Here is a 26,399-nt window from a genome sequence, read left to right on the forward strand (position 1 = left end):
TTTTTTTTTTTTGCAAGGCAAATGGGGTTAAGTGGCTGGCCCAAGGCCACAAAGCTAGGTAATTCTTAAGTATCCGAGACGGGATTTGAACCCAGGTACTCCTGACTCCAAGGCCAGTGCATTATCCACTACGCCACCTAGCCACCCCCACCATTACATTTTAGGTGTATATATGCTTACTTGGCAAGAATCATGTTTCCTAATTGAGAAGTTAAAACTCACCAGGTATCCCTTTAACTGTTCTTGATACTAGTAACAATAACAGCCAATATTGCTATTTTATATTATGACATGTCAACAAGCTGGATTTTTTTTGTATTAAAAGAAATGCTTTAATATAACTCTTGAGTACTACTGATCTAGTCCATTTTGAAGCAGTTTGAGGAGAGGAGCTTGCTTTATTCTCTAGTCAAAAGCCGAGCCCCCCAGCACCAAGTACTAAGCACTGTAAATGCATTACTGAATCTTCTAATCCCTACCTCATTTGCCCTTTTTATTTTAAATTTTTTTTCCCCCAAGGCAATGGGGTTAAGGAGCTTGCCCAAGGCCACAGAGCTAGGTAATTATTAAATGTCTGAGGCTGGGGAATTGAACTAAAGTACTCCTGAATCTAGAACTGGTGCTCTATCTACTGCATCACCTAGCTGCCCTCTCACTTGCCTTTTAAACATATTTAATAACCCTGTTATTCAAACCCTATCCTCAAGTCTCTATTATTAAGCAAAATGCTTTACTCCAAAATTGCTTTTTCCATTATGTATCGTCTTGTGTTAACCCCAAAGTTCATCATCTTAGCAACATCTACGATAATATAGTATAATGAATTAATAAAGATCAGTCTTTGAATCATAAGACCTTAAAAACCTGTCTCCATATAGTAGCATTGTGACCCTGGTCAAGACACATGACACTTCTAACTGTAGCAAGCAGTTTTAGGGGTGTTATGGAGGAATTATCTTAGTGTTTATTTAACTCCAGCATGGCATTTTTTAATAGCCCTATTAAAAGAACTGTAGGTACTTAGGATTTTCCTTAGGCTATGAACACAAATAGCCTTTTAATGTTTGACTCATACTAATACAATTTGCTTACAAGTTACTATTGCCCATAATATAAACAGAGCAAAACAATTTGACTACCTAATGAGTATCAATACCTAATGAGTATCAATCTGAAAAGAAAGTCTTAAATAGTATAGTGTAGAAACATCTATTCCATTTCACAGCTAAATCTCTAATGTAATTAATGTGGAAAGATAAGTAGATGTTTGAATCAAAAAGTTCAGAGATTATTTAGTGCTCATGATACTAGAGATATTTTTTACTACATTTTTCTAAGTAAAAAAAAAAAATCAAATTCTAAATAAAATTTATTGTAAAATCTCCTGAAGGAGAAGACACTAAATGAACTTTAAAAAATCCCATACCCAAATCCTTACATAAAAATCATTAGACCACTAATCTAATGTACTAATCTACTTCACTCCTGGCCGTAAATAAGAAAATGTTTAACAATAATCTCCAAATTTTAGTCTCTGTTCTTTCTATACTGAGGAAAGGCAGAAAAATTTATAAACAAAAAACAAACACATCAATCAAATAATACCTTAACAAAAATCTCATCTACAACACTGACAACCAAGTCATCATTCAGGCTGCTTTGAGACTTGAAGGATGAAGGATGGAGGCACAGATGCCTCTAACATTGGATCACTATATTTAACAGTGCCAAAAATTTCCACTCCAAAACTTTTAACATTTTTCCTAGTTCAAATAATATATCAGGTATAAATCTCTTCAAGGGATAGCTCAATTATCAGAACATAGCTAGCAATATTACCCAAGTAATCTCTAGACAAAAAGTCCAATTCTTCAACTACATGACATTAATCTTGAGCACCATTTTCAACAACCTGATTGCACTTAATTTTTAAGAAGAAACATTTTGAGATCCTTTCATTCAACCCTACACCTCACATCACCATTTGAACTATGAGAAATACTCCTTGGCCAAAGTCACAAAGGTTTAAAAATAGGTGGCAAAATAGAGTCAAAGCCAGCAAAATTGGTATTCCTTCCATAGCACCAACCTACCCCAACCCCATGTCTAGCCACAGAAGACCTTATCCACTTGAACTTGCTTTATTTTTTAACAAAAATTAAATTTTTTAGTTATCCTTACTAAATTTTATTTATTCAATAAGCTGGCCCAAATCTTTTCTTTTTTGACTTGTTATCCAAAATGCTGTCAATCCTTTTCCATCTTCAGTGATCATCAGAAATACTGCAAAGAATGCCATTTATACATTTATACTTTTAACCAAGAATGCTTTTAATACATTAACTTCAAATGGGGAACAGTAATTAGTTCTTCTCTTGAAATTATTTGCATCGTTAAACTGATTACAACCCCAAAAATAAGTTAAAAAATATTTACAACAATGTTTTGTTTTGCGCCCAAAAAAGCAACACAGACAAAAGAAGTAAATCCACCTCATTTAATCATTGTACACGCTTCTGTAAATGTTAGATACATCATACAAAGATCTGAGTCCCAAATTAAGAATTCTAAATTTTTGCTTATTTATGTAATTTGGTTGCTGGCCATGGCAACCATTACATGCATATAAAAGACACATACTTACCACATTTGTACTTTCTTTAATACTTATCTAGGAAAGGACACAGTGCTTTCAAGTTTTATTTCACTGAAAATCTTACAGACACCACCCAAAGAGTCAGGCTTTGCTCATTTAGTGCCAGTTCCAGGAGACAATAAATTCCAACATATTAAGAAAATACTTATTTTCTGAGGTTGGGTTGTTTTTTATACAACAACCATTTCTGGGTACCAAAAACTCCAAAGTGTCATTTCTGTTAAGGGTTCATAAAAATCACAGCAGGGAATTCATTAGAGGAAAGCACCTTTTAGCAAATGCTGGCAATAACCAGGCTGTAAGCTTAAAAAAAAAAGATCAATTTTTCTACATTGAGTAGAAACAAGGAGCAGAAGGTAGCACATTTACATCCATATATTTAAGAAGCTAGTTACACCAGCAAAATTACCTTAACTAAAATATATACTTGTGCAGAATTAAGTTCTACAAAGAAAACAATGTGAAAATGTTCATGCCTAAGAGAACTCCAAAAATAAGTAAACTATTTAAGTCACTTAATCCTATCTAAATTTAAATGCTTTTATAATTTCTGAACATTCACTTAAATAGCCAACAAATTGTTTATTTCTCCTCTATTACCTGAACAAAGTGATAGGATCCAATCACCAAATAACTGTAGTTATTGCTTAATTGACTCAATATTCTAAAGCCTTTGTGTAGAAAATACTTTTTTCCAAGATGAAATATTTTGGATTTCTTCTTAACCTAACACTTTCAAAATAGTGGGGAAAAATATTAAGCCATGCAACATCACCTTCTTAATGCTCCTGGTTTAAGGTAAATCTTAGAAATCCATGTAGGAATTCTGATTAAAACTATAAGCAGGTGGTGACGTAAGTTACTTCATTTTTTAAAAAGTTTAAAACTTGATATAAAAGCGTAAAATGGTACTCACCAGGAAGACAGCTTGTATAGAGATAGTTTTAAGGAAAACCAAATCTCCACTGTATCTACTCCATTTCTTAAATACAGTTTAAACTGTGAAAGGCAGGGAACCTTTGCCCTCAGGTAATTTCGTATAAGAAACAACAGTAAGTGATCTCATTAAAAAAAAAAACACATTACCAGCAGATAACCCTAGATTTTTTTTTTAACCAAACAGGACTTTGTCTATGAAATCATGAAAGGCAACTGTTTTCAAATAGTTATAACTCCAATTTAGCAGGAGCACTAGACCAGCTAAGTATCTACTTTAAAATGTTTCCCCCAATTCTATAGGGGGAAAATCTTAAGTTTAAAAGTTCAGAACATGTAGCTTCCAGGGATGAAGTTATATGAATCTTTTCACTCCCCTCCCAACCTCCCCCACAAAATCTCCTACAGTAATGAATGTGAAAGGAAGACATTATAATCAAAGCTCAAGATTGCAGATGGGGAGGAAGGGAATTTAAGCCTCTGAAAAATAAATGCTTTGTAATTCCCCAAATATTTAACATCACATTTATATAGCTTTTATCTAAGTTGTTTCAAGATTCATTTTATCAAACCACTCCCAATTCCCAGAATAAGTCACACACACACACACTTCCTTAAGAATCAAGAATTAGGAAAAAACTGAACATGGTTAGCATCATTTCAAGCCCTTGGAAGAATAAAAAACCTGAATGTTAAAATATATACATATATTATTTCCCACCCACAACTTATACTTGCAGCATCTGCCTGAATTTCCTGATGGATTTTTGCATTAACTTAGATATAATGAATGAGGTTTTATGCTGTTCTTAGTACAAAGGTAAAAAAGTACCTAAAGCTGGAACAGTAACATAAAATTGAGGTATATTTTATGTAAAATAAGTAAAAAGTTAATGCTTGTTTGTAGCAAAAGCACAACATCTATAGTCAAAATGTACACTATTTTAACATTTTCTAGCTTATACACCATTTGGTGCTCCTAAACTGTAAAGTTAACATTTTTTCCAAGACTTCAAGTCACACTGTGAAAGTGTATCTTAAAGGGAGAATGCAAGAAAGACTGGAGAGGCTCAAACAGATGAATCCAAGATTTCGGTACTTGAGCCTTAGCCAAATAAAACTATTACTGCCTTTTCCTTTCTTGGGGAGCACATCTATTTTGGGTCAACCACAAAAAGCCAGATCATTAGGGAGCATCATTATAATTTGACCTAAAATCAGCAGGTCTAAAACTGCTTCTGCCCCCAAGCGTATGTTTTTACATGTCCAAAGTAGTCAATATTAGATGTAGTCATTTTTTTCTTTTAACTAGGTTTTTATTTCCTTGTGTGGTTATATGGATATGTTTGAAAACAATATTTCAAATAGGAACATCAGGTACTTACAGATTAAACTAACCTGTACTGGCAGTGCTGTGGGATTTTTCTTCTCTACCAGTAAGTAGCAAATGCTGAAATTCTGCTGCTAGTTAACAAAAACACAAATTGTATTAAACTGAGGAGTTCAATTCATACTTATAAAGTCAATGTGCATTAAATTTCCTCAGAGCCTGCTATTTTAAACATTAGTTATTTCTTTAAATGCCACAAAATTACTTTACACGGGCTATTAAGTTTAGTGTGATCTGATCTGAATGATGAAACAATGATTCCTCGTGACCAATGATATAATTTGCATATTCCTGACATTTATTTTAACTTAGGGAAATTATAAAGCAATTACTTCTAAAGGAGAATAATCTGAAGATAGAGATAACCTTCTAAATTAAAATTCTATACCACAAGACAAATGATTTCTTCTAAACTGTCAAAACTTGGAATGACAGAACTCAAGATTTCTATTCATCTCAATTTTTAAAATTTGCTATAATTTCTCAGAGACCTTTCTTACTAAAAAGAAACAAAGCTTTTTCCCCCCATACTCTTTTTACCCCTGCCCACTTTAAGTAGTTTTAGTCTGTGATGACTGTGGGTGATGATCTTGCTGCTACTTTCTCAATGTCTTTACATTGATACTATTCCCTTTAATAAAGTGATGAACTGTGTATGAGGCAAATATTGAGAAAAATTTGTTAGCATGAATAACATTTTTTGAATATGATCCAAAATTATTTCATTAATTTGGAGGACAAAACCAAATACGAAGTATGAATAAGAACTTTTTCCTATATGAAACCGTCTTGCTAATATCAGGCCAATATGGACTACCACCATTTAAAATTAAATCCTTTAAAAAAGGATGCAGAAATCTTTGCCCCTAAACAATGTGTTTTTAAAAAATCATGACACAGGATCCTTCCAGAACAATAAGAATACCAAAGATTTGTTGGGATAAACAAGATTACTGTCCAATTTGGAAGGCAAAGGATTCAGTGCTAGATTCCCAAAACCCTTCCATAAATTTAAAGTTCAACTATAAAAAGCAAACTTGGGGGAACCTAGTCTAAATAATCACCTTAGAGGTGAAAGCCCTAACATAGAAAGTGATACTAGAGGACCAGAACAAATGCCAAAATGATTTGCCAATTTACTCATGACAAAATTGTATTGTCAAATATTTCACATACCTTATTATTGAACCCATAATTCATAAATTGTAATTTAGAATAAGTAAAAAAAAGTTGCTTTCAATGAAAGTGATAAGTAATCAACTGAGGTAGGTTTTACTTACATGCATCTCCCTTGCAATTATTCTGAGTAATTTAATTACATATGTGGTTATTTAAATTCCAAGTTTCAAAAAACTTGTCTTTCTACTACCTATCATACCTTGCTCAATAAAATCTTCAACTCAATTGTTATTCTTGAATAAGCATTGGTCAATGCCCACCACTATAGCCTCAAACTAGGTAGAGTATCCTCTTTCGATCTACATTCAGGTCTTTTGCTTTTTTTTTAAACAATATATGACATTTTAAAAACAAGCTAGGTCGACTTTTTAAACAAATTTTTAGAATATTGGGGGGGGCTAAGTGGTGCAGTGGATAGAGCACCAGTCCTGGAGTAAGCCACTTACCCCATTGCCTTGCAAAAAAAAAAAAAAAAAAAAAAAAAAATGGGCACAACATGAAGGAAGAGAGGTGGGGAAGGGACAATTCTTCCTTGGGGCAATGAACAAATCTTATTTACAAATGTATTTTGCTCCTGTTAAAAATACAGCAACATTCCAAAGTACCCTTCTATAGTGCAGCACTCTTTCACATGCCACTCACTCTTCATTTTCAACCAATGCTAGGCTCACAAGAACAGGAAAAATCTACCAATTCTTAAATACTATGATATGAAGATGATCTGAAATGTCAGAGTAGTCAAACAAGTTTTATTTCCCCATTCTTCACACGTTCATCTGAATAGGATTCATAATGGGGGAGTGGAGTGGGGAGGTGTCGTGGAAAAATATTTTAGTAATTCAGCATTAACCACAAAATTATAAGCACCAACAATGTGCAAGGCACTGTACTAAAAAGTTATAAAAAGCCTAAAAGCTTTAGATTTTTAAATGGGACACTTTATATATTATATAAGGCATAATCAGGTGACTGCTATACTATGAAAACCACAATAAGTAAATGATTCTAATTAAGCAAAGGGAGGAATATTTGAATCATGAGTTAATTGCCAGAAATGCAATTAACAATATTTATTTACAAATTTCTGCCAAGTAATTCATTAACAATTGTTTCAGAGAGAAAATTTTAAAGCTTAAAATCTCATGTCTCCTCTTAACCAAAACTGTTAACTTGAAAAATTATAGGAAAAGAAAATCAAATCCAGAGCACTCAGAATTGGATGACCCATGGCTAGATCAAAGGAGGATACCCACTTAAAAATATAATGGTTAATTATTGTACAAAGAGAAGAAATATGATTAATGTGTAAGAGAGTTCCTATACCTACCTCTGACTATATAATAAGCATTATGATAAAGACATCCATTGTTCATTTTATTAAACAAAAAATTCTTTGAGAACTTAAAACATAACATTTATTTAATTTTACCAATGGAGGCTGCAGATATCTGAACCATTAGATGAGTTTAATTTCTAAAATCCTACTTATTTACTAAAGCACAAATTATAAAGTAACGTTTTAATTTATTAACTATATTTTTTTTAAAAAATAAACTTTAAGGACTCCCTTACAAAATACCACCCTTTAAGATAAATGAGTAATTAAAATCCATCATACAAGAAGGGTTCCTAAAATGGATAAGAGTTCTCGGCTGGTTTCAGGCTCATCTAAAATTCTGGCATTACATTAATAATTATTAGAATAAGCAATTTTTAGAGATTAGTATTGAGAAAATAAAATAATGGCTAATTCTATGAAAAAAGCCAAATATCTGTCTCTTCCTGTAAGAAGTAGGATAATCTTTTCAGATTTGTCAATTATGACTATTCAAACAGCAATAATGAAGTTATTAGAAACAATAAATTTTGTTGTTAAAGAAAAAGTTAGATATTTTAGATAAATTTTTCTACCATTCACTAAAATCTAGAGTGAAAAAATCATCTTTATAAAACCTTAAAAACAAATTGGCGATTTGGTAACTGGTTAATATTTTAATTTCAGGCTTATAAATACTAAAGAAATAAAACCCAACATTTAAATGCTTAAAACTGCTTTTAACTTTGTTATTAAAAAAAAAAGCTTTCCAAGAGGCAGAATGGTGGGCCAAAACACACCCTAAATGAAGTACTTTAATCTAGATTTAAGCTTGTGTCTCCCTTTGTCTCACACCAAGTAATAGTTAAGAAGGGATTGGGACTCTTAAATTAGCCTAAAAAAGAAACCTCAAAATTATCTCAAATAGTGCAATTTTAAAGCTCATTACTAACTTTAAAATATACCACATTTTCCCAATTTTTTTGGCTGATTAAAAACATTAGCCAGTAATCTTTCAAACTGATTATGTTATGTTCAAAAGTTTCATTCCTTTCTTTTAGTAGCCTTTATAAAATCAAATTTCTATTCTCTTCCCCACCTCCGCATTAATGTAGGGGCTCTACATTAACATTTGCTCTAATGTGGTGACTTTAATATAAATTTATAGATAACGAAAGTTTCATTTTAAATGTAATTTTTAATACTCAATATGTTAATCAAACATGAATCTATTAGAAGGTTAAATATAACGCTTCAGTTAAACTAGGCAAAATTTTCATGGGTCACAAATATGATAAATACAAATAAAAATATAGCATAATTGAACAAATTATGTGTGCCTCTAAACGATAAAAACTATTAGAGGCAGTCAAGATACCAGACAAAACATAAAATTTCAGAATTATGTTTCTATAGAACTAAAATTCCTAACTCATTTAATCTAATAACACCACAGTCAAACATGAATATTAATATAGAGCCTTCTCTGTCAAAAGATTATAAAAATCCTAAATTTAATTAAATTTAGGGGCCTTCACCAAACTTGCTGCAAGTTTGGGGACATAAATATCCAACAGCCATAAAGCTGTGAAAGCCCCCATAAGGAATAAAATAAATCCCACTTGCCTCAGACTGAACAGGGCAACACTGAGACTCAGCCTCAGCCTGTCCTATGGCAGGGCTATAGGAAGAAGAAAATTTCAATTTTAGAAAAACATGACCCAATTAAATTTAAAGACATGCATAAAAAATGAACAAAATCCCAATGATCAAGCAAGCAAAAGAAAAATCAGCTTTTTTGCTAACTCTTATAAATTTATACTAAGCCCACATTTTGTTTGTTGGGGGGTCCCCCCAAACATTTTTTAAATTAGCAAAGAAAGGAAATGCTGAGATAAATATTTAATTTGCAGCTTGATCACTGGAACATTTAATACACCTACTATTATTTTCCCCATACCTTGTAGCATTTATTATGCTATGTCACTAAGCTAGAAATGCTGAGTAAAATGAAAATCCCATCAGTCTCTAGACCCTCAGTTAGTTGGTTGTGTTTCACCATACAACTAATAGTTCAAACAGAACAACTAGTGCCAGACAAATTTAAAGAGCTAGTTTTGAAGAAAAAATGAGAAACTGGCAAACACAAACCAGAGTAAATCAGTCTTAATACTTTCTTAATTATGGATGTTATATTGCCTTGCCCAGTTAAGTCCAGTTCAAAGGATTTTTGCTACAATTTTACCAGTTATTTTTTAAAGTGACAAGATCATCTCTATTGTTCCAATTTAAATAATACATACCACCATGGACCACAGAAGCAGTTAGGCACAAGAAAAAGTATATTCCAGAAGTTTAATGATATTTTAATGAATGTTTCAAAGCCACTAGAGGTATATTTTATACCAACCCCATATATACCAGTTATACCTAACAAGTGATATTTAATCAAGATGTGATTGATATTCAGGTGCTAAGGCCTTTCTGAATTAACTTTTTAAGCACACAGTAGAGAAATGCTACCATTTTGATAAAATTAGTTTTTAAACAAGAGATTTCAAAAGGCATTAAAGAATTGTTGCCTCCTGTATAATTCATATATAAAAATGGAAATTCACTTCACACAAGGTAAGCCCAAGTCAATTAAAGAGATCACAAATTTAAATCTTTACAATCTACCATCTACCTTTGCAACAAGTCTCAACTAAATGCACTTAAATTAACAGTTTTAGAAATCTTTTTCCTGTCTATTGATGCCAAATATATTTTAATCATTTTTTAAATACAATTACAAGCTTCTCAGGGAATTTTAGGATAAAGTAAGATCCTGCTAAGGGTGGGGGAGCTCTCCTATCATTGTCAGGTAAGTTATAAACCAAGACTAGCGGGGATCCTGGATATGTCTATAACACACCAGAGGAATTTCTTCCCCCAAAAAAGCAATAGTAGTAAAAAGGTATTGGTTCAAAATGTTTGACAACTTTTACTTTGAAAAAAGTTTATAATGCTGAGTATCTTTCAGATAAGTTATTTTCACCATTTAATTCATATATGGGCTTCCTTGAAACAAAAAAGTTGCAAAATACTTAAAATTTGAAATTGATCCACATTTAATAATTAATTCCCCATATGGACAAGCTTTGTGCATTTTTAGGACTAAAACTTGTGCCATGTTAACAAATTCAAGTCATTTTTATTATAACAAAATATCAATTTAAATTATATTTCATAAAGAATGAAAATATTTTAGAGTATTAAATCCCATTTCTCCTTTCACCCTCAAATGAAAATTTATAAGCAGTGAAGTAATTCAAGTTTTCAAAATAAATTTTAATACTACATGGAAAAGGTTTATCATGACATTACAGCTAAACCTTCCATAATTTTATATGTATATATATATATATATATATATATATATATATTGAATTTTCTAAGGAAAAAATCTTATCTGTAACTATTAAAATTTAAAAAAAATAACACTAGATAATTAAGACACATTAAACAAAAATTTCTTATTTCTACAAATGAAAAGCGTAAGTCAGTTGTTAAAGCCAAGTTTTTAGTCACAAATGGATAATATACATAATTACCAGCCAGTTGACTACAATAATCACTAGCTTCATCTGTGAAACCTTAAAAGACTGATATAGATTAAGAGTATAAAACAAATGTTTATAAACTTCTTCACAAGCCCTCATAAGTTTAAAATTAACACAAAGATGCTCAGCATTACAATTAGTAAAATTATATAACCAACTAATAAGGCTATCAAACTATAAATTTTTTCATCTTAGAACACAAATCTTAAAAATTAGTATAGCATGAAGTATGAGTTTTCAATGCTTTCAGCTAAATATAGAAAACACATTTATAGTATGAGGTTTAACTTCCAGAAGCTTGCACCTGTAAAGCTTTTGAGGTCCATGACTAGAATATTAAATAATCCTAAAATTACATGTGTCTGGCACTAGAGTCTATGTAATCAGCATCAGCAGCAGTAGGGAAGGTGTGGAGTAAAATTCATATATTTCTAAAGTGTGAAGTAAAATTCATATATTTCTAAAGTCACCTGTAATGTACTGAAACCAAGGGAACAAAGTCCTAGAAAGTGTTTATACTCATGTAATGGTGTAGTCATACCCTGCATTATGTCTAATGAAACAGTAAATGAGTTAAAAGTACAACTTTATGCCAACTGCTCAGGAATAATTTTTACCATGCAGCTAGTGACCTACAATTCAAACACAAAATTGGAGAGTATATCAAAACTTCACCAGTAATTATGCATTTTTTATTATATGTGGACATCTACTGTGGCATGCATCTGTACAAACCTTTCAGGCAGTGGTCCACAGCTGGTCATGAATAAAAAGGCATCAATTTTTCTTTCATTTTATTACAATTAAGTTTAACAGTACAGAAAAGTCACACGACCTTTAACTGGGTCAGTTGGTTGTTGTTTTAAACCCTGCAACATGAGGAATTCTAAGTACATTAAATATTGTTACACGTTCAGACTTCCAATGTACAGGTACTTGGAAACAGTTACAGCCCTCACCAAGCTATGTTGGGGACTTAAAGTCCAACAGCATATGAAATGCTGCGAAGGCATAACTTTACAAATAGCAACATAAGGTTACAGAACTTGCCTTTAAGATGGTATGTTCATGTAATTCCAGCGCCTTCACAATTTAACGAACCATATTTACTATACTTCACTTCTAAAAACCTAGATGAAACATGAAAAAGAAGCCATACAGTATAAATTGCAACATCAGGAAAAGTTCCTGTTTTATTATTCCAAATAAATCTTTCCCGTGTAAAACAAAATGTCCAATAGTTCCTGGTATGTGGGAAGATAATGTTTGTTAAAGTCACAATGAAGCCTTAATTGACGAAAAGCTTGGCTATATAAACAGCACAAGATGAGAAAAGGTTTAATCTCCAAACCTATTAGATTGGGTGAAGTAACATCAGTAACGGCCACCTTGCGACATTACAGGAGGTCTCATTCCCATCGGAGGTCGAGGCGGCCCACCTTGGTAAGGGGGTACCATTGGAGGTCCCTGCCCATATGGAGGCATGGCACCAGGAAGGTAACCTGGCATGCCTTGATGATGACCACCATACTGACCTATAAAACACATCCAAAGATATAACATAGGTAAATAAGCCCTTAAAAACATTTTGCAATATTAATTACTTTAAAATCTAGAAAATTTATTTTCTGTGTCTAGAATTCATTAAATAGTAGTAAAAGGTTTTTAAAAAGATGAAAAAAATACCATGTGGAGGCAATGGGGGCCTCATTCCTGGCTGTTGTGGAGGGATTCCTGGCTGCGGTGGCATCATACCTCCAATTGGTCCAACAGGTGGATTACCCATAGGGGCTTGTCCTGGTCGTGGAAGATTACGCTGATATTTAGGTAACTGCGCCCTTCTCTCTTCCTAATAAAGGAAATAAGCAAAATACTTTTAAAAGCTCAATACAAAGAACTTAATCAATACTAAGAAACTTTGGATACAGTAGTTAAAATAATCAAAATAAAACACCCACAAACTATGAGCATAATTTTCCAACTTTCTGGGTGAGATCTGTCAGTGGCCATCCAAAATAAAAGTCTAGTAATTTTCAACATATAACTGCTAGAACATGCAAAAGTAAACAAAGTATTATTAACTTATTGTCAAACTATCTTTAAATAACTGACCATGTAGAACATGGCCTTGTAAAAACATGTTAAGATGAAAAAGTGTCAACTATGTTTTAAATATTTGTTTTGGTGACCAGCTGATGCTGACTTGACACCTTTTCCAAGATTTATGTAACTAAAATAACTAAAATAGGATTAAAAAGGAGAAAGTAATAAGGTGCACATGGACATACTTTAATTTCAAAACCATTCTAATAATCAAATGGGAAATAATGGAGCTAAGCCCTTTTAATATTTCTTTCATGAACCAAGTAAGTTATGAATATCAAAATCTTTTAACACCAGAATACATGCCTTTATATGACCACACTCACTAAATGATAAAATGTTGATAATTTTTACTTTTGTAGTCATTTATTAGTGAAAACTGAAAACCACTTACCAGTGATATATCCTCATCGGGATGGATCAACTTACTGGTTGCACTGGTTGTCGTAAGTGTAGCTGGCTTACTTGTAATAGAAGCAGCTGGTTTGGCTGCAGTGCTATTTGTTGTACTAGTGGTTGAAGCAGTAGACTGAGTATAAGCAGGGAATGTAGGCTTGGGGGGTTCTGTGGTTGTTGCAGGGGTACTATTTAAAGGCTTGAAATCTGTACCAACAGGTCCTTGAACAGCTGCCTGAGCCTGTGAATTACAATCTTCAGTAAGCAAAACTCAAAAAGCACTAAAATAATGTCATTTAGGTAGTAACTTTAAAGCACACATCAAATAAACTAGCCCACAATAAAGCGCTTCAGCCTTAAATTATATATCAAAGCAACTCAAGAACACAACATAAAGGTAACGCAAAACCCAGTATCCTTCAAAAGCTACTTGACAAAAGCAACCATCAAAACATAAATCAATTCAAATTAATGAGACAGCATGTATAACTTCAATTTCTTCCATCTCATTCAAAAATTTAAGAGTTTACACAAAGTTATCCAGTTATTCCTGATAATATAGTATAATGTCATATACTGGAATACTGTGATTTGCTATTTTCTACATTCTAAATTAGTTGTTTTAGCAATTATTAATCTACATTGCAGATCAAAAAGTTAGAAACTGCTAAGAATGTCACATTTGAGCAAATCCCACTATTATTAAACACAGTATCAGTAATGACTAATTCATCTGTCCTTTGAAAGCAACCTATTACAAATACTAAAATGCTCTCATTAAATTTGTTTTAAAAGTAGGCAATAGAAAGACTAAGAATAATTCATGTATCTTTTAAAATGACATCAGAATTTGAGTAGTCTGTCTGAAATTGGGGGGGGGGGGGAATCACCCAAACTGAGAAAACAAAGCCAAATATTTCAACTTTAGTATGGAATTCAGAATACTGAATTCCTGCACATTAAATGTGATGCATTAGATTAAACAGCATAAATCAAAAGAGCTTAATCATGCATCAAGCTAACCATTGGCCACTAAGAAGCATTTAATGCTTACATGCTTTTTAACCCTTTAGAACCATAGAAATTTAGGATGTAATTTTTCAGTTGAGTTTTTAAATTAGCATCCATGACACTATAATCATTGATAAAAAATTGTTTTAGTTGGACATATGAATACAAAAGTTTAAAAGGGTCCAAAGGGTTAAGTTATAAAGCCTTTGTTTTTTAAACTGCAACTTCCTGCGTACTTGTGCTGTGCTAGGAAACAGAGCTTTAGAAGATGCAGACAGATTTTCTGAATTGGATGAAGCTGTACTTGAGCTTGTAACAGGTGTCCCCATCTGTAGCACAAAAGAAAGGAAACAGTGAAAAGTCTCCAAACAAATGGGTGAAAAATAAGCCATGTGGTAGACTTTTAACCCCAAGATTGTATTTTTGTAAATGAGAAATTATCTTCCCTGCAAAATATAATCCAATTTGATAGTTATTCAAAAGGCAGGCAGGACATGTTCATTTACAAACACAATCTAATGACAGTGGTCACAAGCCTTTAAAAAAAAAGGGGGGGGAATACCCACATAAGACAGTTTACTTAAACCTAGTTACATTTTTTTCCTTTTAAAGAAAGGGTTCCCTTTGTATATATATATATACTCTATGTGCACTATTAATGTGCACTATAAATGAATTATCACAGATAATTACTTTGAAATCTGAAGTACCATATTTCCCCATGTATAAGACCTATCCATTTGGGGTCTAAAAACTAGGAGGTTCTTATACAGTGGTTGTAGATTTTTTTACTTTCATTTTCTGCTTTTTTCCATGCTTGTTGTCTTTGCGCCAACGGTTTCAATTTGTTACTGGTATGTTAGGTTACATTTTGCCCAGAAAGGCTCAGTAAATATTTCTGTACAGTGCTGAATTCAAGTTCAAAGGGATCCAGTTTGCAAATGAGAATGAATACATGCTGCTGAGTGTCACTTTGGTCTCCTCCGCCTACTGAGAAAACAATCCAAGGGGAGAAGTCCTACTAAAATCACCATTGTAGAAGAAGGCCATGAGAGGCAATTAAAGTCCAATAGCCAGAGTTAGAAGAATGAATTGAAGAAGTAGACTGAAGAGCAAAGGGCAATTCCTCTGTCCACAAAGATGGTTCAGCATGATGCAAGAAGAATTGCTGATAAAAAGGAGTGACTGATTTCAAAGGATGACACAAATGGTGCTTCAGGTTCATGTAAGGGAATGGATTAAAGCATGCATCCACACACCAGACTTGCCCAGGGAGTGCTTGTGGTCAACCACAGACCAGAGCATAGGCAGGATAACAGTCAGAGCCTCTTCTAAGACAGTGACCAAACATAGATGAAGATCATTTAATCGAAGGGAGTTGACAGTGATGAGGAATTGTATTAATTTTATGAAGAATAAAACTTCAAGTTCACTAACTTTATGTAACTTTTTTTCAAATTTCTAGTCCCAAAATGAACTTATGTCTTATACGTGAGAAAATATGGTAAATAAACTTCATGCTGTCATTCTATAACAGATGAATGCAAACACCTTTCCATGTATCAAAAAAAAACATTAACTAGAAAGTTGAAGTTATAACAATAATTAAAAAGGCAACCCAAAAATGTTATCAATTAAAAAGAAACATTTTTCTAAGTATTTCATGCTTTTTAAAATGAAGTTTTAATATTATTTATCAAGTCTGAAAAGATTCACTAAAAATCTATTATCTAGCTAAAGTACACTTGTCCTTGTCTTTAGCCATAAAACTAGTACAGTGCCTCAGAACATAACAGGCACTTAAAATTTTAACTTGGAAAAAAGGATTAACTTTCTTAGTCAAGTGTCTTAGGAATATAAGATGAATTAGATCAGAAGTATCAAAAGCAAACCCTAAAAACTCCCAAATGTAGACCAAACTAAAGTGTAATTGGGAAATGCTTAAGAAAATAAATATGTAATAAAATACAAGTGTTCATTTGTGATTTCCTAAGTCAAGATGCAAGGAGTTATTGCTATCAAAAGTTTGAAGGAAAAACCCAAAACATTGCAAAATGTTTCCATATTCACATGGAGTGTCCCATAGTCATTTAATGAGCAGTCAGAAATAATCATCCCTCATCCTGATCTCATCCCACTTTCAGCTCACCTGAAAGAAGTCTGGATCTCTCTCATATCCACACAAAGAAATTAACTTTCAACTCCAGCTAAAGTCAAGTCAAGAAAGGGTGAAACTACATCCACAGTATTGATATATGAAAAAGTCAAATAAAGTTTCTGACACTTTCTGACTCTAAATAGAGGAATCAAATTATCTTCACCTACATGTGATCCTTGTCACTAACTATGTAACATTCTTTTAAAAATACAGTCTTATTTAAGAGGCTCCAAAGGAAAAATTGACCTCAGTAATATGCATGGGAAAATTGTAAAATTTAAATTAAAATTTAAAAAAATTTAAAAATTAAAAGCAAATATCCAAAATTTAATCAAATAAAGCCTTACCTGTCCTGCACTAGGGAAAAGTGGCTTAGTAACTGGAGGCTGGGGGGTAGGAACAGCTGGGGCTGGTGCAGGTGGTCTATTAAGAATACCAGGTGCTGTGACAGCCTGTGCTTGAGTCATAGGAGGCATCCCAGGACGAGGAACAGGTGGAGGCATACCTATAAATGAGTTGAAGTTTGGTCAGTCTGTTAAACACCTCATTATTTAAAAAAATTATTTTAAAAAAAACACTGAGGCTAATATATAAAAAAATTTAATTTTCTAAACCAAAAATTTTGAAGTTGACACAAATTCAACCAATTCATAAATGTGGCAGCTGGCCCTTTGGAATAATCTTTAATCCCTGCCCCTTCCCTACATCTACATGTCTAAGAGTATGACAGTAGCATTCTATACATAAAATATGCAAGTAGTGCAACTAAAAGGTACATGTGGAACTTATGCCCAGAGTTGAATTTACTAAATGCTAGACTTGATACTTGCATTAGTTTGTAAAGTATTAGGAAACTTTCTAAAGTAGAAGACAAAATGTGCAAAAAATTAGATTATTCGTGTATGAAAATGTCCATATTTATACAATCAAGTCATTTAAAATATAAGCTTGCTTTATACCAGTCACTAAAAAGGAACTCATGCCAAAACTCTACACTTAAACCTTACTTATTTAATTAAAATCTTTCTAAAATGTATTTACACTTCCCTGACTTAACATATATTTAACCGCATCAAAGATGGTATTCCTGGTCCAAATGGCATCATTCCATCCATTGGTATCATTCTATTAGAAAGCAAATTTTAGAATAAATGTAAATAAACTACAACAGCATAAAACAATAGACTATCATGTTCCTTTCATAATGACTCAGAATTATCATTATGAAGATGCTGTTATTTCTCACAGTGCCTAGCTGACTGCTCATCAATTTTTTAGCCAACTTAGTGAGAGTTCTATCTAAAAAGCCAAGAGATAGCAGAAAGGTCTGACCTATGAGCAAAAGGCCTTACATGATGATCCTGTCTAGGTTTGGCAACAAGTCCAGATGCTCAAAAGCATTTTACTATCATCTTAGGTGTCAATTACAGGAGATAGTGGACACTGTCAGATAAGGTATTAGGTTTAATTTCCCATTTCAAACCTCAGGAAAAATAATATATGCTGTACCTATATCTCATTGGTCAAATTTAGGAAAATCTAGTTATTCAAATGGGGGGGAGGGGAGGCCTCAAAGTCCCATAATATAAGAAAGCACTCCACATTTCCTACCTGGTGGCATACCAGGCATCAGAGGTGGTATTCCTGGTCCAGGTGGCATCATTCCACCCATCGGCATCATTCTATTGGAAAAACAAATTTTAGAACAAACATATCTTAAATACTAGAATAAACCACAGAAGACATCTTGACTAAGAGTTGAAGTAATCATGGATTAAAGACTTCAAAAGCCTTCATGAATTAAATCCAATCAAGTTCAAAGCACTCAACAAAAAAACAAAACCAACACATCCTTCAACAACTCTCAAAGACTAAAAAATTCTTAAACTAAAACAAAAAATATAAAAACAAAACACAGTAAACTTTACCAGAAAAAGGAGCAAAGTGAATCTTCTTGTCTGCATTTTTCCTTAACAAAACTCCACAAAATTTACTATCTAAATTTGTTTAAAATTAAATGCTACCATAAAAAATTAAATTTGTTTAAAATTAAATATGCTACCATATAAAATATGGTATCATATACTGATAACAAAATATACTTTTGCTTACTATAAAAAAAAGCCATAAATGTAATGGATTAAAGACTACTGTCTGCCTGTTTTAAGATAGATAGATAGATAGATAGATAGATAGATAGATAGATAGATAGATAGATGATAGAAAGAATTTGTTTTCTTCATTTTACGGAATTACAACTAGCCACTCAATTAAAATCACCCAAACAAGATCTTTTATCTATAATCTAAAAAAAGATTCATCATTTAACTCCTAAATATACATTCTAGTATTTCTCAATTTCCTACTTTCTCAAAAAACTTTTCCAAACTAATTAATGAAATAAAGAACCTTCAATTTGTCAATTCCTTAAACTCAGCATTTTGTGGACTTTGAAACATAAAGAATTTAAAGTACATATTAAGTTCCGTACCTAAACACATACATTAAAATGTGTAATTTGGCTAGTTAATGGCAATCTCTATTCATAGAACTTTGTACAGGTTAAAGCTTTTAAAAACCTATGTTTAATTTAGGAGTCTAAGCAAACCATTTCTTTCTCCAGCTATTTAGATACCTGCTGTCATTGAGAACTTGGGGATTTTCAAGCTTGGTGAGAAAGTTACAAACTGTTGAAGTCAACTGAATAAATATCATTATACACAAAAAAAAATGACATCATGAATGTACCTCCTGAATTACATTATGAATGAGATGCTTACATGTTTTCACCGCAAAATGACTGGGTGTATTTTCTCTGATGATGCAATCTGTGAAAATGTATGACAAAATCAAAATCTAACTGTGATTTTCAAAATACAGTGGGAGTGTATCGTCTACCTGTCATAGCCAACAAGATTACGTAAAAATCCCAGGTACCTCATACTTATTTAAACTTTTGATGCTTCATCAAGCAAATAAATTACAAAGTTTGCTTTTGGTTCACCTGTGTCATGGATAGTTATAAACTTAGAAATTGTGGAACCATAATAAACTATGTTAATTACAGTAATGACAACTAAGAGATGAAAGCAAACTGAAACTATCTACAGGTAAATAATTTCTAAAATCATTTGCAGCATTTAATTTATAAGTCTTCTTAGTTCCTTAGCTTCACATGTTCACAAATTATAAAACCCCGATACTGAACAAGTGAACAAGTAAAACAACTCTTAATTCACAATGAAACAATCAGGTTAAAAAGGACCAGCAAATTTAGGCAAAAACCAACTAAGGAAGTTATAAGTTATGATTTTGCTTACCCAGGAGGCATCCCTGGCATAACTGGAGGCATTCCTGGCATCAGAGGTGGAACACCTGGCATTAATGGAGGTATACCTGCAAATTTAATTTTCAAAAGAAATGAGTTAAGTATAACCTAGAAAATATGTACATACATGAAATTAAACCAAAGAATCACTTCAAATTAAAAACATCTGGTTCCTAACATACAACCTCATGGGTTTACTGGTAATTTGCTTATTACCTGGAGGCATTCCTGGTGCTCCTGGCACAGGTGGCAATCCTGGCTGTGCCATTGGGGGGATGTAACCTTGTTGGGGTTGAACAGGTTGGGGCTGAAATGAAGTTGAAGCTGTAGATTCATCATCATCATATTCATCAGAATCATCTTGCTGCTTCTTTTTTTGACTCTCTGCTAATGAAATTTCAGTTTTACAACAATGCAAGAAAAGCTTAGGATTATGTCATTTATTACATTTGAGGATTTTTTCCCATCTCAGTTCAGATCTTTAAACTTCAAACATTTCAGTTGCAATCTTTCAAATAACAACTCCTAACCCCTCACTCAGATGGCCTTCATAGACTGAAGTCAAAATAATTCATTTCCAGTTGAATGATCCAGTGATGAAGTGTCCAAAGTAAGATTCATCCCCATATAAGAAACAAAGACATAGTAAAACCTGTCCTCAGAGACTTTTCTGATCAGTAGGACCTGACAAAGCATGCTGTCACTATAATGATCTAGTTTTAAAGTATCATGATATCAAAATTTATATAACATTACTTTGAATGAATTGTGACCTCACTGTTGGTGTAATCTATGATGATGTGGACAATACTAACTCCACTGATAGAGATTTCAGTTCTTCCCTCTAGAACTGAGGATTGATAGCTATCTAAAATATCCATCACTGAACAACCACAATATGCATAGTCATTTCTGCTATCTTTTATATGCTTTTATATCCTGTGCAATTATGGGTTAGCAATAATACTAATAATAGCCCCTATACCACCATAAGCCTTCACACTGTCTAATGGGTATTTAATAATTGTGATTCTTTGGAGACTATATTATTCCCTAATTAACAGCCACATAGCATCATCAAAACACTGATGTTAAGATGGGCCATTGTTTTAAGCATCAGCTTGGGGGTGGGTGTCATTAAAGAAAGTATTATGCAATTTTCTGAAGGCAAACTAATCTGGGAAGGAAGCTGACCAGCTCATCTAAAGAGTTACTATAAATATTTTACATTCCCAATGTCCAAAACAAAATTCTATCCACCTCTCCTTAATCCACCCCCCCAATTATCTCCCAATGTAAACGAATTTGTTTCTTAGTAACCATAATAAAATAATAAACGTTTACTTCTACATGCCCCAGGTATTTTCTAAGCCAAGGGAAAATGGGGAGTTACTTCCTAATGTATTTTGATAAAGCAAAGGATAAACTTTGAATTCACCTTGAGTTTTTTGTTCCAGGAGTCTTCTCCGTTCATCCATATCTTTTTCTGGAATGCCTTCCATACCATAGATTTCCAATTCAATGTCCGTTCTTCCAGGTATGGCATTTGGGACAGCATCTATTGTTTCTTTATGCACCTATCACGACAAATTTGCCATTTCAATTAAAACTACAAATTTGGCCTCTGACACTTAATAATTACTTAGCTGTGTGACCTTAACCCTATTGCTTTGCAAAAAATATCAAAACAAACCAGCCTGTCAAATGATGGACATTCCATGATCCATAGAGAGCATTTTGGAAAGTATCATTACTTACTAAAAACTGAGGGGAAAGGAAGGGTCAAGTATGAAATAGCAAGTTTAATTTATGCAACTTTTCAAAGTCTCAAAGATATCTCAAAGATAAACTGCTTCTAGAGACTGCTTCAAGGTGTCTGAGAAGAGAAGCTTTAGTATGCTCCAAGAAATTAAAAACATAATAGGCTTGCATAGGAATTTTTTTTTTGGGGGGGGAGCTGAGTGAGTCTGTTCTGGTCCAGAAAGACTGACAATGTTCAACAGCATAAAATATGACCAATGCATTTCTTCAGTGCAATAGACCAACATTTTTGCTTTCTATTTCATTAGTTGATGAAGAAAAAAAAAAATCTTAAAATTAACAAATACTGACTAACATGAAGACATCTCTGGGAATCAAGAAAAAAATTTTTTTTTAAGTTTAAGAGCCTAAGTCTCTAGATACGGGGGGGCGGCTAGGTGGCATAGTGGATAAAAGCACAGACCCTGGAGTCAGAAGTACCTGGGTTCAAATCTGGTCAGACACTTAATAATTACCTAACTGTGTGGCTTTGAGCAAGCCACTTAACCCCGTTTGCCTTGCAAAAACCTAAAAGAAAAACAACAAGGAAAATGGTCCTAAATGGTTGTGACTTAAGGATACTCATAACCGGAATCTTTTAGTCGCATGGCCTTTTCAGGAAACCACTGTGCCTGTTTGTATTAACTATGAAGTTTACTAGATACAGGGGTTCACCATTAAAACAATAAAAATCACCATTCACCAACAAAAAAGTCATGACATACTTCAATGATAGATTAACTCAAGAGGGAGAAGACTTATGGTTCCCCTTTTCCTACCAATGTACTTCTTCAGAACACTCAGCAGTTCATAAATGTACTTAAGACAAAAACTTTAACTTTTCTAAAGATTTAATGATGCCTATCACTAAAATTCAATTCTTCAGAAATGCCTGGGAAGACTTACATGAACTGATGCTGAATAAAGTGAGCAGAACCAGAAAAACAATGTACATATTAATAACACTGTGTGATGAACCACTGTAAGGTCTGTTAGACCTTACCTCTTCTCAGTCATACAAAGATAAAAGACAATTCTAAAGGACTGGTAATGGAAAAATACGATCCACATTCAGAGAAAAGAACTATGGAGCCTGAATGCAGAAACATACTATTTTCAATTTTTTCAAGTTTTTGTTTAATTTTTTCCCTTTTTCTTTTGTTGTGACTGTTCTTTTACAACATGACTAATATGGAAATAAGTTTAACATATTTATAATATGTATAACCTGTATCAGATTACTCACCATCAAGAGGAGAGGAAAAGGAAAAGGAAACTGTGAAACTCAAAGTATTACAAGAGCTTATGATTCTTCAAAACAGGTTCTGCCTATCACACTTAGCTCACTAGGTTACTAATAAGAACATACAGAAAAAAATTTTTGAAAACCATTTGTGAAAATCTGTTCTAGATTTCTGTCATTCGATCAAGACCCTATTTGGGGTTTTCATAGCAAAGAGTGCCATGGAGTAGTTTCTCATTTCTGTCAACTCATTTTACAAATGTAACTTACCCAGGGTCACATAGTAAGTACTTAAAATTGAGAGTTACATTCAGATCTTCCTTACTCCAGGCCTAGCACTCTATATACACTGTTCCACCTAGCTGTTCCTTCATCAAAACTACACTATTGCTAAACTTGAGAACAATTATCTCGTTTTGCTTTTCCTCCTACACAGTCCACTAAAATTGGTTCCCTCTGTGAATTCAGCCAAACAGGAAATTTTGTTCAATCAGACACTAAAGGATTTATTAAAAAGACACATTTTAAGAGTCTCTTCAAAAATAGTTACTCACTTAAAAGTAGAAAGACCAGAAATACCCAAGAACAGACCAAAATGAATTCTTTTATTCTCTAAGAGTATCATAAAATGTTGCAAACATTATCCTTTAAAAGTTATGACATATAAAGTTTATTTAAATGGAATGAATTAAGCACTATACTAAGGTGAATAGAATTAGATATTACTGTTTGCAAAATTCAAAGCATTATCAGATTCCTACTCAGCAGATAATGCTGGTTTGTGTTATCATCCATAAAATATTTTAAGGGAAAAAAAATATTAAGATATTTTAAGACCCTGTGAGAAACACAACCTGAACTACTTACTTAAATGAAAATTTTAAACATGACTAAAAACCAAATACTGTCAAACAAGTTTGCTTTATTGTGTTAGCATTAAAGTTCACCATGGTTAACAAATTTGCAAAACAAATTCATCCAAGTCCTTTCCCAGAATAAAGGAAAATACAATAAATGTGGACAATACTTTTACAGATTAAAAAAATGAAATATAAGAATCACCTTACCTGCATACAATGAATAGCTAAACCAGGCCCCGTATATAGTTTTTTATGACATATGTGACATTTAAAGTGCTTTGCTTTTTGATGCTGTATAAGGATCTTCTCATCATCAAAATCCCTGTTACAATACCTGAACATACTGTTAAGGAACACAGTGGGGAACCCTAGCGTTAATTTTATTTACAAAGGGGAAAACAAGTGTCCAACTTTACATACATTTTATCACTTTGAAATTGAATTTTTTAAAAACAGATTTACTTACTATATATTCCTTATACATAATTCCAGACTCAATCCCATGGTTTCTTTCCCACCACCACCTTAAATAGGATTATGTACTACTACAAGGCACCCTCTTAATCAGGTCTGTTCTAATGCCATATTTTACAGTAAGAGAAAATTCAATTCATGAAGTTAATTGTCCAAGATCTCAAAAAAAATCTGGCCTGTGATTCAATGCTATTTTAATTACCAAATTCGTTTATTTTCAAAGATGCAGCTAACTTTTTGCCATGTCTCTTAATCGCATCTCGTTAAAATAAAGTAATGGAATTCAACGGTCAGAAAACGTTTGTTGTATTTTTAACATATTTAAAAGTTCTTCTACAGAATATATTCCAAGGGAGAGAAAAGAAACGATCATCAAAATTCAACACAAGGTAGGCCTTCAATTTATCTTTTTTTGTGCTAGAATGTAGTATTTAATGAATTCTGGATTCACAAACCCATTCAGCATTTCCAAGTCGGTAGAAACTAGAAAATGCTTCATTGGTGGTCGGGGGGGGGGGGGGGGGACGCAAGCTCAGTCAGTTTTGTTAGATGACCAACTCTTAACCCATGTCGCTATTTTATTCTTTCTTTCTTCTATTCCCGGAACCTGGGAGACAAATGAATTCAACAACCTAAAAAAGCCTCATTCCCAAAAGGATGCTGTAAAAATGCCCCAAAGAAAATGTCTCTGAAAAGCCCTTTCCGTCCCTGACAAAAATTAAAGCACATTTTCAAAGGATCCAAAGCAAAAAGAGATGCCTTTCGTCATCCAATAGTCTTAGGCATGAGGACTCGCGGCCCCCAGGGGTGAGGGAAGCGCTACCCGCACCCAGGGCCGGGGCTCCCTGCCCTCTCCGCCCCACTGCGCAGCGGCCTCCCGGGGGAGGTGGCGCGGGTGGGCGCCAGGCTCCGGGCCGGGCCGGGCCCCGGGGACGGCGCTTCTCCCGAGCGACCTCTGGGCCGGGCCGGGGAGGGGGAGGGGCGCCCAACCCTCCCCCCTCGGGCACACAAAGCCGCGGGGGGGGCCGGGCCTGGGCCTCCCCTCCCCCGCGCAGCCCCGCTCTGGGCCCGGCTCCGCGCCTCGGCCGCGGCCGGGCCTCCCCTCCCCCCGCCCCGCCGCCCCCAACGGCCGCCCCCGCGGGGCCTCGCCCGCCGACCGACCAAGGATACCAGCACCAGGGCTTCAGCTGCTTCTTCTTCTTCCGGCCCATGGCTGCCGCGCTCGAGGGACAGAGGGCGAGAGAGGGGAGGAGAGGCAGCAGAGGGGATCCGAACGGGCACCGGCCGCCGCGCCGTCCAACACCAGCGCCGCCGCGTCCCGCAGGAAAGACACAAAATGGCCGACCGCCTCGCTCCCTCGCCCCTCCGCTTCCCGTCAGGCGCCGCGGCCACGGGCGGCGCGGAGGAGCGGCGCGGTCACGTGACACGCCCCCTCGGCCGGCCCCGCCCCCTCGGCCTGGGTAGAGGAGGTGAGAGAGCGGCGAAGCCGGGGCGCCATCTTGTCCCCGAGCGCGTGCGCAGTCACCAGAGCCCCTCCCCCCTCCCAGACGTGTTGTCAACACACTAGTAACTGGGGAACTCTGTCCCTCGTTGTGCGCGCGCGCGGGCACACAGCGCCCAGACTCACACACAAAAGCTCTATAGTTCTTAGTCTCCTCTCTATTTGTGTCTCTCTGTCTCTGAATCTCTCTTTCTCTGAATATCCCTGAGTCTCTCTGGCTCTCTATCTCTAAATCTCTGTCTCTGAGTCTCTGTGTCTCTATCTCTGTTCTCTCTCTGTGTCTCTGAATCTCTCTCTGAGTCTCTGTTTTGAGTCTGGCTCAGTCTCTTCTCTCTCTGAGTCTCTGCCTCTGAGTCTCTCTTCTCTCCGTCTCTGAATCTCTGTGTGTGTCTCTCTCTCTTCTCTCTGAGTGTCTCTTTCTCTGAGTCTCTGTTTTGAGTCTGTCTC

The 26,399-nt window shown here is 34.5% G+C and overlaps 1 protein-coding gene across 12 annotated transcripts; it reads right to left on the minus strand.

Moving 5' to 3' along the window:
• Window positions 1–422: 422 nt before the first annotated feature.
• On the minus strand, window positions 423–25,832 carry ZNF207 (zinc finger protein 207). 12 transcript variants are annotated; one of them, XR_012468756.1, is made up of 14 exons: window positions 25,622–25,831; window positions 24,185–24,311; window positions 21,513–21,651; window positions 20,291–20,461; window positions 20,067–20,142; window positions 19,527–19,574; window positions 18,358–18,428; window positions 17,094–17,251; window positions 14,825–14,917; window positions 13,576–13,818; window positions 12,765–12,927; window positions 12,129–12,613; window positions 9,103–9,157; window positions 2,484–5,053 (listed from the first exon to the last, which is right to left on the minus strand). XR_012468756.1 is itself a non-coding variant. In XM_074188958.1 (13 exons), the coding sequence occupies exons 1-12, from the start codon at window positions 25,660–25,662 to the stop codon at window positions 12,453–12,455; spliced, it is 1,491 nt and encodes a 496-aa protein (XP_074045059.1). In that variant the 5' UTR covers window positions 25,663–25,832; the 3' UTR covers window positions 423–12,208; window positions 12,430–12,452. The 12 variants fall into 12 exon arrangements, 7 of the variants coding, with proteins under 7 accessions (XP_074045059.1, XP_074045060.1, XP_074045061.1 ...); XR_012468755.1 differs by having other exon boundaries at window positions 2,484–5,056; XM_074188958.1 differs by having other exon boundaries at window positions 423–12,208; window positions 12,430–12,613; window positions 25,622–25,832.
• Window positions 25,833–26,399: the final 567 nt, after the last annotated feature.

This window comes from Macrotis lagotis, chromosome 5 (assembly GCF_037893015.1).
Source record: "Macrotis lagotis isolate mMagLag1 chromosome 5, bilby.v1.9.chrom.fasta, whole genome shotgun sequence".
Lineage (NCBI taxonomy): Eukaryota > Metazoa > Chordata > Mammalia > Peramelemorphia > Peramelidae > Macrotis > Macrotis lagotis.

What these genes read in the sequence shown, in the direction of transcription:
- ZNF207 (XM_074188958.1), bottom strand. Translation starts at nt 25,662, where the DNA reads ATGGGCCGGAAGAAGAAGAAGCAGCTGAAGCCCTGGTGCTG. An exon ending in ATGCCAGGGATGCCTCCTGG is followed by an intron (nt 19,575 to 20,066) that starts GTAAGCAAAATC and finishes ACATTTTCACAG; the next exon opens with ATTGCATCATCAGAGAAAAT. An exon ending in TCATTTTGCGGTGAAAACAT is followed by an intron (nt 18,429 to 19,526) that starts GTAAGCATCTCA and finishes TTTTTCCAATAG; the next exon opens with AATGATGCCGATGGGTGGAA.